We start from the raw sequence: 17,774 nt of genomic DNA on the forward strand, positions 1-17,774 counted from the left end.
GGGGGAATTTTCAACAGCAATTAGTTCCAATAATAGTCATACCTTCCATTAGTTCCAATGTATAATTATTAAGTTCCAATTAGTTCAATAGTTAATACTTAGTTAGTTCCAAATTTGAATAGTTAACCTCCATTAGTTCCAATGATAGTAATACCTTCCATTAGCTCCAATGATAATAATAACTTCCATTAGTTCCAATAATAGTAACACCTTCAGTTAGTTCCAATAAAAGTAATACCTTCCATTAGTTCCAATAATAGTAATACTTTCCATTAGTTCCAATAATAGTAATAAGTTCCATTAGTTCCAATAATAGGAATACCTTCCATTAGTTCCAATAATAGTAATAAGTTCCATTAGTTCCAATAATAGTAATACCTTCCATTAGGTCCAATAATAGTAATACCTTTGAAATTTATCGAAAGACCAATCGCTTACTTTGAAAGTTGCACACCATTTACAGCACATAAAATACTTTCCTTAAATTAATTATCAATTGTCAAAATAATAATGCTGTCACGAAATTATGCAGTTATCCATGTACGTTCTAAAATCACTCTTCTGCAGCACCTGCCATTCACTCTTGGACGTCTTGCGTGGTGACTTACAGTACACCATAAAAAATATACAAGATGTTTATAAACAAACGCTTCGTCTCGAACCACAACCAAATCCTTCCAAATGTGCCTCGAGCGGATGACCTCTAAGAATAAGTCTACGGGATTTGAACTCCGTCAATCACAGTAGACGCCACGCAGTTTTATTATCCAATTTTTCACATACGTGACATCAAACATCTAGTAATGATTCTCATTCATCGCTCATAAATAAAGCAGACTCAGAAGACAGGAAACAACAAGCACTCAATACAGAGAAGAGAAATACATTACATATGATTTTTCTTCAGTATGACCACAGTTGAAATTCAAGTCCGTCTATGACTTAAAAAAAAAAAAAAAAAAAAAATCTCGAGAAGGTTCTTCTTTACTTGCCTATTTTTATTTTCTTGTCTTTTTTCTCCCTTTCCTCTACCATGCCTCGTAAATTACCTATCGCCTCATCTTTTCCTCCGGATTTTCCCAGTGAAAGATAGATCCACTGAACTATTATTTACTTCCTTATTCATTTATTTACATTTAATTATGCGATGTTTCTTCAAGTAAACAAACGATGGAATGGTATAAATACGACTAACAGCTGAGCACGGAAATTCTTTAATTATATTTAGGAGTACGACGACAAAAAGACAAGAATAAAAATGGGAATCGTCAGTACAAAAGGGAAAAAAACGCATAACGAGAAAAAAATAAATATAAACAAGATTTATTGATGAAAGGCAAAACACTTATAACTACGGAAACAAAGAAACGAAGATCTCTTAACGGTGCATAATAAAAGTAATTTATTCGATAAAATCATAAATTATGAATAGCACAAATAATTGGGGGAAATAACCACAGGAATATGAAACAGCAATAATTACATATACCAGGAAAGAGCCAGATATAAAACTACTTAAAGCACAACACAACGAGGATAAAAAAAAAAAAAAAAAAAAAAAAAAAAAAAAAAAAAACTCCAAAAGACAAATGACAAAATACCAGAGTATCTCAGACCTGAAGTCTATAAATCCCACCATGAACAAAAAGTGAAATATGTTCCGACTTAAACTTACGGTTTTTCTTAGTACCCTGCTATAAATATTTTCAGATGCACAAAGAAGTTTAGACTAAATTCTTAGTACCTTGAGAACCTCAAGTTTGGGGTTTATTTCGGGAAAAAATCAAGACGATTATCTGTCACTCCACACTGAATTATCTGTCAGTATTCATCAACTTCACTTCTACCCGAAGAAGCTAATGATTTACAATGGGAGGCAGGTCATTCTTTACTCTCTAATGTAAGCCCCAACTTTCCACTTTTTTACAAACTCCATCTTTACCTATTTACTACAGCAACAGCCTCGAAGCTAGTTTCTTAATATAAAAAAATAATAACTTGTAATTTCCTTCCCCCCCCCCCCCCCGTTTGTCTTCAATTAAAAATAATTGAAAGTTTTAATAATAATAATAATAATAATAATAATAATAATAATAATAATAATAATAATAATAATAATTGCAACTCAAGTCCATATATATATAGAGTATATACAAAGTACAGACAGTAACATACACAAAAATGAATAATCGGCAATATGCACACAGTTGCTGAAGTAGTATAAGTGACAGCAATCATAATAATGGCAATAACAGTAATAACATTGGCAATCTGAATCAGTTTAAATAATAATTGAACGTCTGAAGGACTAATGGATCACCCTTGAAGATGTAAATGTCACTGGGGTCACGTCTGATGCCCTGAGGCAAAACCCTTAGTTTTCTTGCCTTCACCGAGGGGTATTTATTTCGCCCGTTACCTCTGCCCGTTAAAGTGGAATGTTTGTTTTGTGTAAACAGAGTGAACAGGTTCTCTGCTTGTCTGACGTATTTACTCTAGTTCTTTTCTTTTCGTAAGCGCGTTAAGTCTTGGAAGTATAAATAAACAAATTCTCTCTCTCTCTCTCTCTCTCTCTCTCTCTCTCCCCTTTATTGAATATAAAGATTTTACAGTAGTATTACACCAAAATAAGTACACGTTACAAGGTCTTTTGCGTTTCAAGAGACACGTAATGCATTTTATAAAAGAAAATCATTACACCTGAAATTTCACATAAGTTGTATGCCCATTGTACAGTACAACTACCACACACTTAATAATTATGCAGGCAAACAAAAGAGAGCGAATAATAGCATGATAAAAACCTAGGAATACCAAATTATATAAAAAGGAAAGAGATTGACTCGAGGCGTAAATTCTACATTTTCGCTTACTCGGGGAGTAAGCCTACAAACTACTTCGTCGTTGTTGTTGTTCTTGCTGTTGTTGTTCTTGCTGGGAGGTAAGAAATCCCTATGGAAAAGCTTTAAAAAGGTGTTTCGCGTTGAGTTCAAGAAGCAGGAATTTTGTGATAGGATATCTATGATTTACTTATTAGAATGAAAATGTAAAACATAAATAATGTGCAAGTTGAACAGTACAGAACAATCATTTCTAGTAAAATATGGCGTATTTATCTCAATTTTCGTTGGTGATACAACGCTCTATTTGACTGTAGATTTTATCACGCGCTGGATGTCGGATCACGCCCTGTATATATATATATATATATATATATATATATATATATATATATATATATATATCATATATATATACAGGAAACGGCTCATCCCAAACGGCGACCCCATATAAAATGGGAACAAGCTAAGAAGAAGAAGAAGAATATATATATATATATATATATATATATATATATATATATATATATATATATATATATATATATCATTATATATATATATATATATATATCAGCCTCAGTGAAGCGTAGCAAATAAAAAGATGATTTTATAGTAAATATTTATTCGTTGATATCTATGTACTTATAAGTCAAACGAAAGAAGCGAGCAAAAGACCTGGAAAACAAAAATCAATAGAAATCACAGCTCTCTGGACATGACCTGTCAGTTAAGAAATAAGCCACGCCCTCAGTACTGCATTATTGCCAAATGCTTCCAAAACCCTATTGAAATTACTATAATACAAACAAACGAGAGGATATTTCTTCAGAAATGTAAAAGTAACACGAAGCAAAAGGAATTTCTATTACACTCTATGAGGAACTGTGCAATTGCGTGATTCGAGGCAATTTTTCGTGCATTCATCAAGGATTCCTTTTTTTTTTTATCTTCCATGAAGAACATTGGAGTTGCATGATCCGAACTCATTTTCATGCATGCACACACACATATATATAGGTATATACGTATATATTAAACATACACAATTAAATTCTTATAAATGTGAGCGTGTGCCGATCTCACAGAAACTTCGGTCAAATCAGGAAGGTCAAAGAGTTATAAAGAAAAACAATAACCACATGCATACGGTTGACTCTTTATGATAATTAATATTAAAAGTAAGATCCGAACCACAAAGTAAGCAGAGCAAAAAAAAAAAAAAAAAAAAAAGCAAATAAATAAATACACAGCAGGATATCCTTGTACAAGAATGATAAAGTGTGAAAGCTGTTGAGATGAATTGTTGGCCTAGTATATATGAGGAGGGAGGAGTAAGGGGCTGAAAATGAAGACATGGAATAAAAATGAAGGGAAAGGGTTGGCATGTTTAAGGTGATGAAACAATTCGAAGTGGATTGACCACATGGAAAAATAGTGGACAATTTTCATTGGAAAAAAAGAAAAAAGAAAAAAAAAACATTAACTGCTTCATAAGCTTCCTCGAAGCAGAATGTTATTACTTACAAAAAAAAAAGAAAAAAAAACATGACTATAAGAAGCCATAAATAATTTCATATATAAACAGCAATTAGGAAAGAATTAAACTGAATAAATAACAGCAGAGAAGCTTGACGATTAAGTTCTGATTACAAGCTTGCCGCGATATTTGACAGATTGAATATGGAATTTAGGCCAAAGGCCAAGCACTGGGGCTTATGCGGCCATTCAGCGCTGAAACGGAAACTGACAGTAAAAGGGTTGATAGGTGTAACAGGAAGAAAACCTCTCAGTTGCACTATGAAGCAACTGTTAGGGGAGGGTGGAAAGTAAGATGGAAGAAATAGAATATGAAAGGAGGTACAGTAAAAGGAACGAAAGGGGTTGCAGCTAGGGCCGAAGGCACACTGTAAAAAGAACCTAAAGTAATGCCTATAGCACACCGCATGAGGAGCACTGATGGCACTACCCCCCCGTACGGGGTACACTGAGTTATGACAGGAGGAAAAACTGAGCTCGCACTACACGCTATATACTTCTTATCTAGTCTTGCTAAGAGCAGAAGTACATGTTATCCAATTAATTACGCATTTCATTTCAAAGTCACATTTACTCATTAGTTCCTTCATTTTAAAGTCAATTATTTTCCTAACTTTATTTAGTTTCTTAGCTCAATTTGAAAGCATGAAATATCCAGCGCAGTACACAAAGTGGCTACTTTGGAAGTTTGCTGAACAGGGGTTCATCCGTGACTCGAAAGTTAAATGGGGCAGCAGTGACTGTTGTCTTGCCATTCTCTAAAACCAACCTGTATTTGACACAACTATTTCTTCCTGTTTAAAAAATTCGAGGTTCTAAATCATGAGATGTCTGTGGAGAGACCAGTACATAGTATGAAGTGTTGGTTATTTAGAATCCAATATGTTGAATTTTGCTTGCAATGCGGTAATATTGCAAGCAACACAAAAATAGCACGAGTACAGCCTTACTGATTTTCCGGGTCAAAATTAGATACTTTTAGAATCAACATTAAAAAATCAATACCGGAATCCAACTCACCGATTCTTAAAAATTACATCATCAAAAGAAAAATGTATGAATCGTGTTTTCATTGCAACTTCTGTTAACCTAAATAAAATTACAATGGCATCGTAACGTGACTGGTGTGATCCACATACCAGAATCCCGTTTACTTGCTGGTTACTCTATCTTACTCGTACCTGCGTGACCTGCAAGTACACACTATCTTACTTGTACCCGCGTAGCCTGCAAGTATGCACTATCTAACTTGTACCTGCGAGACCTGAATAGCTTTACAGGTAAGGAATTTGCCGTTTATCCTTGTACTGTACGATGCGAATAACGCCTCTTTAAGGAACATGGCCATAAAAATAAATAAATAAATAAATAAAAAATAAGAGGTGGAAGGTGATGACATTAACTAGGTAGCTTTGAAGATCCACTTATAAAGTTAACAATTTGCGAGATGGAAATTAATAATAAAGTAATTACAATACAGTGCATGAATTAATTAATTATTCAACTAATTGGCAGCAAAAGAAAACTAGCCTCATCCACAAACGAAAACAATATAGTAAATAAGGTAATTATCATAAAATAAACAAATATACAGTTAATTAATACAGGTATTAAATATATACTTAATTAACATAGGTCTAAGATATACTAGCGAAGGTACGAACGCTTTGGAAAAATACACTCCAAAGCTTTCATCATTCAATCCCATACATTTAATTTTCAAACTGCCAAAATTAAATGATAAACATCAACAAGGAAAAAATGGGGAAAATGTTCTTAGGCGCAAACGAGTTTTCTGTACAGCTTATAAATACTGTATGAACCTCTCAGCCTCAGCCCATGAAACTCTAAGCCTCGGCCCATGCAACTTTCAGCCATGGCCTGATGGCGGCCTGTGTTGTTGGCACATTTAGCGGTGCCAGACGCGAGCTAAATTTAACCTTAAATCAAATGAAGGCTACTGAGGCTAAAATGCTGCAATTTGGTAATTTTGATTATTGAAGGGTTGGTGATCAACATACCAATTTGCAGCCCTCTAGCCTAAGTAGTTTTTAAGATCTGGGGGGTGGACAGAAAAATACCCATCTCAGAGAAAACTAAAAACCGAAAAGCACTACCATTTCCTCTCAAGGACGCCACAGACTGACGCAAAACTTACTAATCCAACGACATCACTTTGTTTATACTTGTGACGCCAAAGTGACCAAGGTCACAGATGACAATCATTAAAAGTCATGTCACGCGAACCAATTTCGCGGTATCTTTTAGAATCATGGCACCAAAGACTGGAGAAGGTAACCATTACTATTATTTTGCGGTATCTTTTAGAATCATGGCACCAAAGTCTGGAGATAGTAACCATTATTATTAGTGCCAGAATTAAATTCGTGCATGTTCGTTTTCGTGTCCTACCCACTTCAGAAACATGCGTGGAATCAATTTCACCACTAATGCTGACCCGCAGAAATGAGGGCAAAACTTAATAAAAATTCTGGTCGCGTCAAGGTATGGGACCCACTCCATAACGTTTTCTTTTTCCTGAACTTTTCCCAGATTTTCTTTTTTTTTCTTTCTTTCTTTCTTTTTTCTTTTTCGTTTTTTTTTGGGGGGTGACTTCTTTCCAGCAGGCTTTACTTTACTTTTTTTGTTTATTATTTTTTTAGGATAATTTTCTTGCACTTTTCTGAAATTTTATTTTTTCAGACCCAATTTCCTGCATTTTTCTCAGATTTTTAATTAAAAGAAATAAAAAATAAAGTCTAACATCAATCCCTTCATTTCCCTCACATTAGTTGTGAAACAGATGTCGGCACACCAATTGATAATACGAATAACACTAGGGGTACAAAATAACGCATGACCTAGTGACCAAATTCTGAGAACTGCTAACTTAGGAGAACACTGCCAAAACAGAAAAAGAAAGAAAGAAAAAAAACCTTAGGTTGGCCACCACCTTAGCCATGGGTGACAGATTTGACATTCGGGTAGGGTACTGCAACCCAAAGTTCCTCGGTGGACGAGAGGTTTTCGCGCTCGGCTGCCAATCTTGTGGTCCGAAGTTCTATTCTCGGCTCGGCCAACGCGGAATTAAAGGAATTTATCTCTGGCGATAGTAATTCATTTCTCGATTTAATGTGGTTCGGATCCCACAATAAGCTGTAGGTCCCGTTGTTAGGTGACCAATTGGTTCCTAGCCACGTAAAAATATCTAATCCTTCGGGCCAGCCGTACGAGAGCTGTTAATGAGCTCAGTGGTCTGGCAAAACTAAGATATAGGTACTTAATTACAGCTCAACGATGAACCAGTCCTTGCCTTACCAACAGAGGGGAGATCCGATGCCGTCCAGTCTCCTGCGTTGCCTTTGTCGATGCACAGGCATCACATATTTCTATATGCTCTTATCAATTTTCTCACTTTTCATGCATGGGAATGCAATTGCGCAGAAGCCTAATACGGTTTGGCCTTTTCAATATGAAATAATAATAATAATAATAATAATAATAATAATAATAATAATAATAATAATCAGCACTGTCGTTGAGAATTTTCGCTTCCGGAAACAAACATTACCATATGAAATGACGAGCGACTGATTTTAGATGTGATTTTCTTTTATTTTTCTCCTCTTTTCAAATTGCTATTTCTGCTTTTACTCAAAAAGAATTACACCACTGTAATGTCACTCATATATCCATATTATTAATCAACTTCGTTTACAGCCTTTTGTTTTTTTGAAAACTTTATTTTAGCTCTCTCTCTCTCTTTCTCTAGCTCAAATCAAGTACAAAACAAGTACCATCGTCAAATGACTGTAAAAGTCAAACACATTATACCTTGCGGGTATGAGAGAGAGAGAGAGAGAGCAACACTAACATATGGGCATTTTTTTTGCAGAACTGTATAACTAAAGCAATCTCAGCTTCTGGGAACGTGGTCGCGTTTCAGAAGTCCACGACGTAGCAGTTTATGTGAACTGCAGCGTAAAAAAAAAATAGAAAAAAAAATTAACGTCACACACGCGCGCCTCTTTCGAAAACTTTGGGCATCTCGCTCGGATGCCCCTTTCAGACTAATGCCAACTCCAGTAGTGCCCAGTTTCGGGTGAGATGATGGGTGTTATGTCATGGTTAAAGGGTGCAGGCACACATGCACGCACACGAATGCTCTCGCGAACATAACACACACAGACACGAAAACTCACGTGTATACACTAGCACGCACACACAAAATGGTCACTTGGACGGAACCTAAATATATTGGCACTTGTTCCTCTAAATTATTTAAGGGTGCAAATGCATGCTTACACACACATAGTACACACACTGTCGCACACGAGCACACCCTGATCTACTGAGCTATACTGACTAAAAGGAATTTAGGAATGCACATGAATGCATTCGCTTGGAATGGAATGGAATGGACTGTAGAATTTTGGCCAAAAGGCCAAGCGCTGGGACCCATAAAGTCATTCAGCGCTGAAAGGGAAATTGAAAGGTTTAAAAGATGTAACAGGGGGAAAACCTCACAGTCATAATACAACTGCTAGGAGAGGGTGGAAAGTAAGATGGAAGAAAAGGAATGCGAACAAAGGTACGGTAAAAGGAATGAGAGGGGTTGCAGTTAGCGGCCGAAGGGACGCTGCAAAGACCCTTATAAGTAATGCTTACAGTGGAAGTCCTCTGTGCAAAGCACACAAACACACATGTACAGAGATGCTTTAGCACGTCTGTGTAAACACAGTGGACACAGCATTCTAGAGCGTGTATACGAGGTCCTGCAAGGGTCGACGTCCACTTTACAGCAGATGTCCACTTAAGAGATTAAGAATGAAGTTGCATGATGGGAGCCAATTAAAAGGGGTCGCGTTTCAACGCCGGCGCTCAATGAATGATCCGGTCACGCCATATTACGAAGAAAAGGGGGTTGGGTTTTGGGGAGGTTTTCGTCCTTCCTTTTGTGTCTGTCATTGCTTTCATAGTATTCCGCTTGATTTCTCTGTCGTTGCTTTCGTAGTATTCCGCTTGATTTCTTACTTTAGTCTCTCAGCTGCCTCATATTCATCGAATTTGTGTCAACTTGCAGATAAAAAAAAATCTTGAATAGAAGAATTTGTCAGAAAGACGCGGAAGAGGATCAGATATTGTGGAATTTGTTTGAGGCAAACACAGAGATAGATGGACAGATCTCTTGTGAAAAGCAGGTGAGGAGTAACGAAATAATTGTATTTCGTTTTTCCTCACCTGCTTTTACAAGAGATCTGTAGGTCTATCTTCCTGTTTGCCTTACACAAATTTCATAATAGCTGTTCCTCATTCATGCTTTTCAGACAAATTCCTCTATTCAAGACCTTTGTCTCATATTTACCGAATTTGGTTCAGCATTTATTCCGTTACTCTTCATCTGGTTTTCACAGGAGATCTGTCCATTATCTGATCCTCTTCCGCGTCTTTCAGACAAATTCTTCTTTTCAAGATTTTTTTTTTATTTCAATTTTTCACTGATGAAGACACTAACCCAACTTCATTAGAAAGGGTTTTTTCCGATATTTTGGGGAGGAATATCTTATAGATTTTTTTTTCGTTCCTCTGTATTTCAATGTTACTTTCGGAGTACGAACTTTGCAGTCTTTAATCTTATTCCATTCTTGTCAGAGTAAATGTGACGATGAAGGTACTTGAAAAGAACTTTTTTTTTTTTTTTTTTTTTTTTGTTACTCAAGTCTTTTCTGTGTTCTTTCTGTTACGAAACTCTTTTCATCGCAGTTTTACGTCTTATTATTTCTGGATTTTTTTCTTCGTATCCCAATTTGTTTTTAAAATTTCATCTAAGCTATTTTAATCATTTTTCCATCCCATTTCTATCAATTCCCCGTCCAAATTCACTATGGCCATTCAATCTTCCACCTCACGACTACGACGCATATCTCGGGGGATATCTCAGTACAATATTGATTAATCCATTCCCAGCTGTTTATTCTGTCTGTCAAGCAAGTCACGTACCCCTGTATTCTGGGCATTCCAAAAGCATCTGCACTTCGTACCCATGCATGAGAGACAGATATGACTGAATCTTGTCGTGTCATTTGGTGTCGTGTCATTTGTAACCGGGGGATCCACCGTCAGATCTCGCAGAGGTAAAGGGAGACTATTATTATTATTATTATTATTATTATTATTATATTATTATTATTATTCATTATTATTATTATTATTATTATTATTCGGTAGATGACACCTATTCATATGAAGCAAGCCCACAGAAGCCATTGACTTGAAATTCAAGTTTCTAAAGAATATGGTATTCATTAGGAAGAATTAAGTAGGAGTAAAGAGAAACACAAAGGAAGAAGAGATCCCGCTTAAAAGGTAGATAAATAAATCGATAAATAGATTAAAAAAAACCATTAACATGGAAGATAATAGTATTAGGGTAGTAATGCATTGCATTATCGCTTGAATTACGTAGTAGGTAAAAAAAAGTAGAAGGTGATTCTGAGTTGTAATGAATGAACAGCACTAGAAGCCAGCAGCAGCAGTTATGAATGGGTCGTGTCGACTGAAAGGAACATCATAACAGTTCCAAGGAGTCTGGTTGATTTACGAAAATTCAGTATCAAGCGTAGCACTTTTAGACATTCAGTGCGTTAGACTGTGAAAAGAGGGAGTTGTAGTGGTTAAACAGCATGACTAAAGAACGCAAGCGGTATGTAGGTGAAGTAAAAGGCTAAAAAGTGGGAGAATGCAAAAAAATAAATAAATAAATAAATTAAAAAAAAAATAGTAACGCCTACAGTGCACCACATGAGGTGCACTGACGGCACTACCCTCACACGGGGCAGTGCCCAGACAAGACACTATCTTATTAGTTTTATGGAATATATACTCATCATTTTCATGGAAAAAAATACTTTAATGTCAATTTCAAACAAAACATTACGATCAAGTATGTTTAAAAGAGAGATTAGTACAATATCGTTCATATTACATAAAATACCAATCATATAAGATTGCTGGCGATGAAAACTATGACCACAAAGGGTTTAAGCAAATGGTAATTGCTCTTGGGGAAACAAATTTAAATGATTTTTGTTGAAACAATTTTCCTTTCCAATTATACCATATCGTATTGATAAAAAAAAAAAACGGGAACAATAATAGTTCCAAGCAGGTAAAAGAAGAAATATTTTCGAGTAACAATAAAACCATACGAATATTAATTTTCTACTTGCATGTTTTCATATATTAATATATATAGTTAATATATTTATAATATATATGTATATATATATAGTTATATAGATTAATATATATATATATATATATATCTATATATATATATATAATATATATATATATAATATATTATCTAATATATATAGTATATATATATAATATTATATTATATAATATATTATATTAATAATATATATATTAATTTTGATCACGTCCGAGCATTTCTGAAAATTCCAAATTTATAACCATTTTACACCTGCCGTTGTAAAATGACAATTTATCGTCATGACATCATCTCTAAAATTCTGCAGCAGAACATTTTCTTAAGATCTGGGGAATGTTCTTCCAGGTCGTTTTAGTACGCACACACACGTGCACACATAAACAGACACAACAGCACAACACACAAACAAAACATAACATTACAATACATACATATAAATTATTTATATAAAAATAATTTAATATAGAAATATATACAATATTATATATTATATATATATATATTATATATATATATATATATATATATATTCATATATATATATATATATATATATATATATATATATATATATAATATATATACATATATGTAGGGGTTCTGGTAGAGTAAGGACCATGGGCAGGCAGAACGTTGAACACAATTCAGGATAGACTAGGAAGCATACATTGAATGGCCACTGTCATACTTTTAGAAAGCGCACAGTAATGACTGTCATACTTTTAGAAAGCGTACATTGAATGACCATGTCATACTTTTAGAAAGCACACAGTGAATGATTGGCATACTTTTAGAAAGCACACATTGAATGACTGTCATACTTTTAGAAAGCACACAGTGAATGATTGTCATACTCTTAGAAAGCACATCAATGAATGTCATAACTTTTGAAAAGACACATAATATTGCATACTGAAAGCACACATTGAATGACTGTCATACTTTTAGAAAGCACACAGTGAATAACTGTCATACTTTAGAAAGCACCACTGAATGGCCACTGTCATATTTTTAGAAAGCGCACATTGAATGACAATGTCATACTTTTAGAAAGCGCACATTAAATCACTGTCATACTTTTAGAAAGCGCACAGTGAACGACTGTCATACTTTTAGAAAGCACACACTGAATGACTGTCATACTTCTAGATAGTGCACATTGAATGACACTGTTATACTTTTAGAAAGCACACATTGAATGACTGTCATACTTTTAGAAAGCACACAGTGAATGACTGTCATACTTTTAGAAAGCACACATTGAATGCCGTCATACTTTTAGGAAGCAGCACATTGAATGACTGTCCATACTTTTCGAAAGCACACATTGAATGCCCACTGTCATACTTTTAACGTCACTGCCATGGGGGTTCCTGCTAATGCAAAGCCATCCATCGTGTCAAGTAGGACGCTGTTTCTCACTTTACGTAAGTTTAGGTGAGAATGATCCATTTTTACCGGCTTTAACTTCTTCTCTTCTCTCTTGGAACACACGCACACCTGATTTACAATAATTCAATTTCATATCTAAAGAATTTTCCCTAAATTTTTTAGAATATTTTTTCTGGCTCTTTACAATATAATAATATGTTGAAGAATATTTCAAAGTTTTTTTTTTTTATTTTTATTACGATATGTCTTAAGAGTTTCCTATGCCAAAACACATAACTCTCAAGACACACGTGTCCTGTCACACTGATGCATCAGCGTCACTGAAGCATAAATCATTATACCCAGCACTACCACTGACGTTGAAATATAGCTGTTGAAATTCTGCTGACATCTGCAATAACTGGTGTGCAAGAACAACAGAGGAAAATGGAAGGAATAATAATATAAAAGGCAGGAACACTGGAACAGGGACATGTGTACTTGAAGGCAAAATCGTTCAACACAGTGTAAACGTGAAGAAACACTCGCTTGATCTCTACATAATTAAATCAGAAACGACCACACATCAGCCAAATGAAAACATCATTCATAAAATAACACCAAAGTCGACAACACGAATGAAAACGGAATCCAAAACAATGATGATTACATCCTAATTTACAAACAGCAGGATCTAAGAGTAAACAAAAGTAATCAGCAGCAGCAAAGCATGCATCTTTAGAATCCGCGCAAGGAAATAACTGGCATTATTTTCCCGTGACGAGAGAGAGAGAGAGAGAGAGAGAGAGAGAGAGAGAGAGAGAGAGCACTTAAGCATAAGGTGGGCAGGTACCGGGGAGACACAGGGGGGCCGTGGCATCCAAGTGCCAAGAGCATCTGTTGTCGACCTACCCGGGAGGAGGCAGCCCCACCACGCGGCCTTCCACATTTCTCTCTCTCCCTCCTCCGCCTCCACCTCCACCTCCTCCTCCACCCGCCTCCCACGGACCAGTAACCTCAATCTTGACCTGAGGAGTGGGCGTGGGCGAAGGCGTGGGCGTCGAAGTCGGTTGCGTGAGAGGTATGCTTGAAGCGGGGGCGGGGTCTGCCGAAGACCTCCTCGAGGGAGGCCTGGAAGAAGGCGTCGACGGCTGAGACGCGCCAGGAGGCGTAGCTGCTGCCACTGTCGCCGAGGGCGACGTGTGTGGCGAAGTGTAAGGAGAAGTGAAGGGCGACACGTGAGGTGACACTTGAGGTGACAACTGCGGGGACACTTGTTGACGGTAATGATTCGCGAGCTGTTGTTGATGGTGGTGATGCTGTTGCTGTTGCTGTTGGTGTTGGTGTTGGTGTTGGTGGTGGTGTTGATGGTGGTGGTGATTCTGCTGTTGATGATGGTGCGTGTTCTCCATCCCAGGAGCCAAAAACCCATCCGTTTCCATGTTAGTGACGCCAACGTCAGTCTGGAAAGATGTATTTACTTTCTGCGAGTCGTACTGATTGTCATTGTTGAAGGCACCCGGAAGAGGTTGCTGGTGTTGCTGGAAAGGATCAAGTTGTTGTTGTTGTTGTTGTTGCTGGTGGTGGTGATGACCGTAATGCTGTTGAAAATGCAAGTCATGGCGATGCTGCTGCTGGCTGCTATAATCTTGGTTCGGCTTGGAAACGAAATAGCCCTGTTCGTGGTAAGGGCTGTATCGCTGACTCTCGCTGGACCGCGAATACCTTTGGGGAGAGACATCTTGATGGTGGCCTGGATACGCAGGCGGGGGAAGGTAAGCGTGAACGCCTTGGCACACGGCGGGGGAGTCATTTCCCCCACCACCACCTCCTCCTCCTCCTCCTCTTCCTCCTCCTCCTCCACCGGACATAGTCTCCATCCGAGCAATAACTTCCTCGAACTCGTCCAGCTGTCTTTGTGTAGTGCTGTCAAGGGGGGCAGGAGGAGCAGGGATTTCCTGCTGCTGTTGCTGATGTGAGTGCAGCTGCTGCTGCTGCTGCTGCTGGGGCTGTGCAGGGTCTTGGAGAAAAGGAGGTAACATGAGGGCAGACGAATCGGATTGCTGGGAGGGACGAAAAGCACTTTGAGCCTTACTCTCATTTCCTACAGTTCTCTGGGGCCTAAGGAAAATCGAATCGTCGTACGACTTGCAGGGTCGGGTGGCCTGGGGCACACTGAGGCAGGAGGATGAGGTGATGGCATCTAAACTCCTTCCTCCTCCACCAACACCTCCACCTCCTCCTGTTATCTGAAGGTCAGTCCCTGGAATGCTCAGTCCAGGGATCTGAAGGCCAACGTTGTTACCCTCTAACTGGTCGAAGAGGGAAGCGTGGCACTGCGCCGGTCTCAAGGGTCTCACAATATGGGGCACCTCCATCGCCTGAGGGTAGACTCCGAGGGCACCAACTCCTCCTCCTTTTCTTCTTCTTCTTCTTCTTTTCGTCTTTCAACGGCCTCTCCTTCGGGTAACCGCAATGACATCCGACCGATTCCAAGAAACGTCTCCATAGAACCGATCACTCATTTCACCCCACTGAAAATGATCATGGTCCCCCCTCGCCTTTTCAACACAGCGGAGGGGGATGGTGGAATTCCCGCGGTGCACTCGAAAGATTTAAAACCACTCTCGTCTACACTCTATGAAAAAAGAGAAAATAACAAAAAAAAACAAGACGCTCGCTAAATAAGGCAGTCTTACTTTCACTGTCCTTGAAAATTTGCCTTCGTAGAAATAATAAATATTAACTCGTAATGAACATGATCAATATATATATATATATATATATATATATATATATTTAAGGGAAATCACTCACTCTCAGTCAATATGATGACTGAAAAAGATAATAAAAAAAAAAAGCACTACAAACTTCACACACGCGAGGCGACCATGACAAGACAGGTGATCACAAGACGGGCATCATTTTCCTGCATTTGTCAGATTAATCATCTCACTTCGCGAATAATGCAATATTATCAATGCAATATTAAACCCACAAAGTTCCAAGAAGGGCGCGAGAACCGAACAGCATCAACTGGCACCAAGAGAGGAGACTGCGGCAAGAAGATGAGATGGAGGAAAAAGAGGAGGGGGAAGGACAGAGGGGGGGGGGGGGGGGGGAGGGGGGGTGGAGGGGTGTGGGGGGAGGTAGGGAGGGGGAGGGGGAGGAGGATGTGGGTGCTTCTTGGCGACGGGCACTGTGACCTTCACCATCCCTGCTGGTGCCGCTGCTTGGCACCGACTTCTCCGTGATGCCCCACTTGTCCTAAACACTGCCAAACACAGGTATTTTTAATTCTTGCAACGTAGCCCCGCCCAGACACCCCCATTACGATACAAACGCACACACTCACACACATATGCATACACACACACACACACACACAAACTTACGCTTTGACGATGCATAAAGGCGCTCTCCAAGACTGACTGACGGCGAAACGGTTCGTCTGAACCCCAAATAGGATTTAATGAAAGCTCAAGGCTCGGGAAAAAGGAAACACAATTGTAGCAAATTTGATCGACGGGTCTCGCAATATATATATATATATATATATATATATATATATATATATATATATATATATATACACACACACATATATATATATATATATATATATATATTAATATATATATATATGTATATGTAGAATCTACTGGTCACTTTTTTTATCAGATACATATGAATTGTAATAGCCACAATGGCCTCTATACAATATAAATATATATATATATATATATATATATATATATATATATATATATATATATAATAATTACCAAAATATGTAATCTTGTCATTGACAATGTATACTCACTGAACATATGAATATACACTAATTTTTACATTAAACTAACGTGTGCAGACAGAATTCCGCGGAAAAAAAAAAGCCACGCCAGCAACAACAAAAACAAAAAGAGCCAAATTGCAAAAAAAAGTAGGTATGCTTCTTACTAATCCATGGTTCTGCGACAATATGACGCCAAGAGAACAAAAAAAAAAAATTATTCGTATTAGTCAACCGTAACAATAAGCTACTCATGTAGCATAGGTGCACGACCACTCGCGCTTGGTGGTTTGAGGATATAGGTGAAGCGTAAAACATTAAAGTACGTCTTTATACTATGGCTACTTCGTTCTATGGCTACCTCGCTATTTCCTAAACATAATGGCACGAACACTTGAATGCGGTGTCCGTAATGCAGAACTGACATCGTCCATTCCAACAAAGCCGAACCCAGAGCAGATGGTATCATCATTCGTAAGCTATCTGGTATTTCCGCATATTTACGAAGAATGTACACTTGTTTTGACAGTAACATGAGCCCGGTATGATAATTCCCTGCGTATATTATTGGGCAGGCCAGAGTCAAAATATACTCTGGGGCAGGCAGTATCACCTAGCGCTAGAAACGTATATTTCCCGGTACACCACGAAAAATGAATAAAAGATCGCGTTAGTATACCGGATAGAATAACCATGCTTTAAGATTGAATATTTAGTTCCGGAGATTGAATGTTCATTCATTAAAGAGGAGGTAAAAATAATAGTTGGTGCCTTAAATACAACATGGAGTTTTTTTTAAAATAAAGAAAAAACAAAGAATATTCTTTACATTCAATGTGGAAACACGAGAATTTCATACTGGAATAAAGCTAACCATAGAATTATAAAAATATAGAACTTGGAAAAGGTTAAATTCTACGACTGTGACCTTTAATAAAATTTGCTTGGTCATTTTTTTGTGGCGTATCATCTTCTAAACAAAAAATTTCAGATA

The 17,774-nt window shown here is 37.4% G+C and overlaps 1 protein-coding gene across 3 annotated transcripts in view; it reads right to left on the minus strand.

Annotated features, from left to right (window-relative positions):
* Positions 1 to 15,758, minus strand: part of LOC135200781 (neurogenic protein mastermind-like) — a 250,642-nt gene extending 234,884 nt beyond the window's left edge. The window contains exon 1 of one of the 3 annotated variants that reach the window (XM_064229426.1): positions 13,900 to 15,758. In XM_064229426.1, coding sequence (XP_064085496.1) covers positions 13,900 to 15,365 — 1,466 coding nt within the window. In that variant the 5' untranslated portion in view covers positions 15,366 to 15,758. The remainder of the gene's footprint in view (positions 1 to 13,899) is intronic. The other 2 variants (XM_064229425.1, XM_064229427.1) reach the window with 2 other exon arrangements.
* Positions 15,759 to 17,774: the final 2,016 nt, after the last annotated feature.

Source organism: Macrobrachium nipponense, chromosome 27 (assembly GCF_015104395.2).
Source record: "Macrobrachium nipponense isolate FS-2020 chromosome 27, ASM1510439v2, whole genome shotgun sequence".
Classification (NCBI taxonomy): Eukaryota; Metazoa; Arthropoda; class Malacostraca; order Decapoda; family Palaemonidae; genus Macrobrachium; species Macrobrachium nipponense.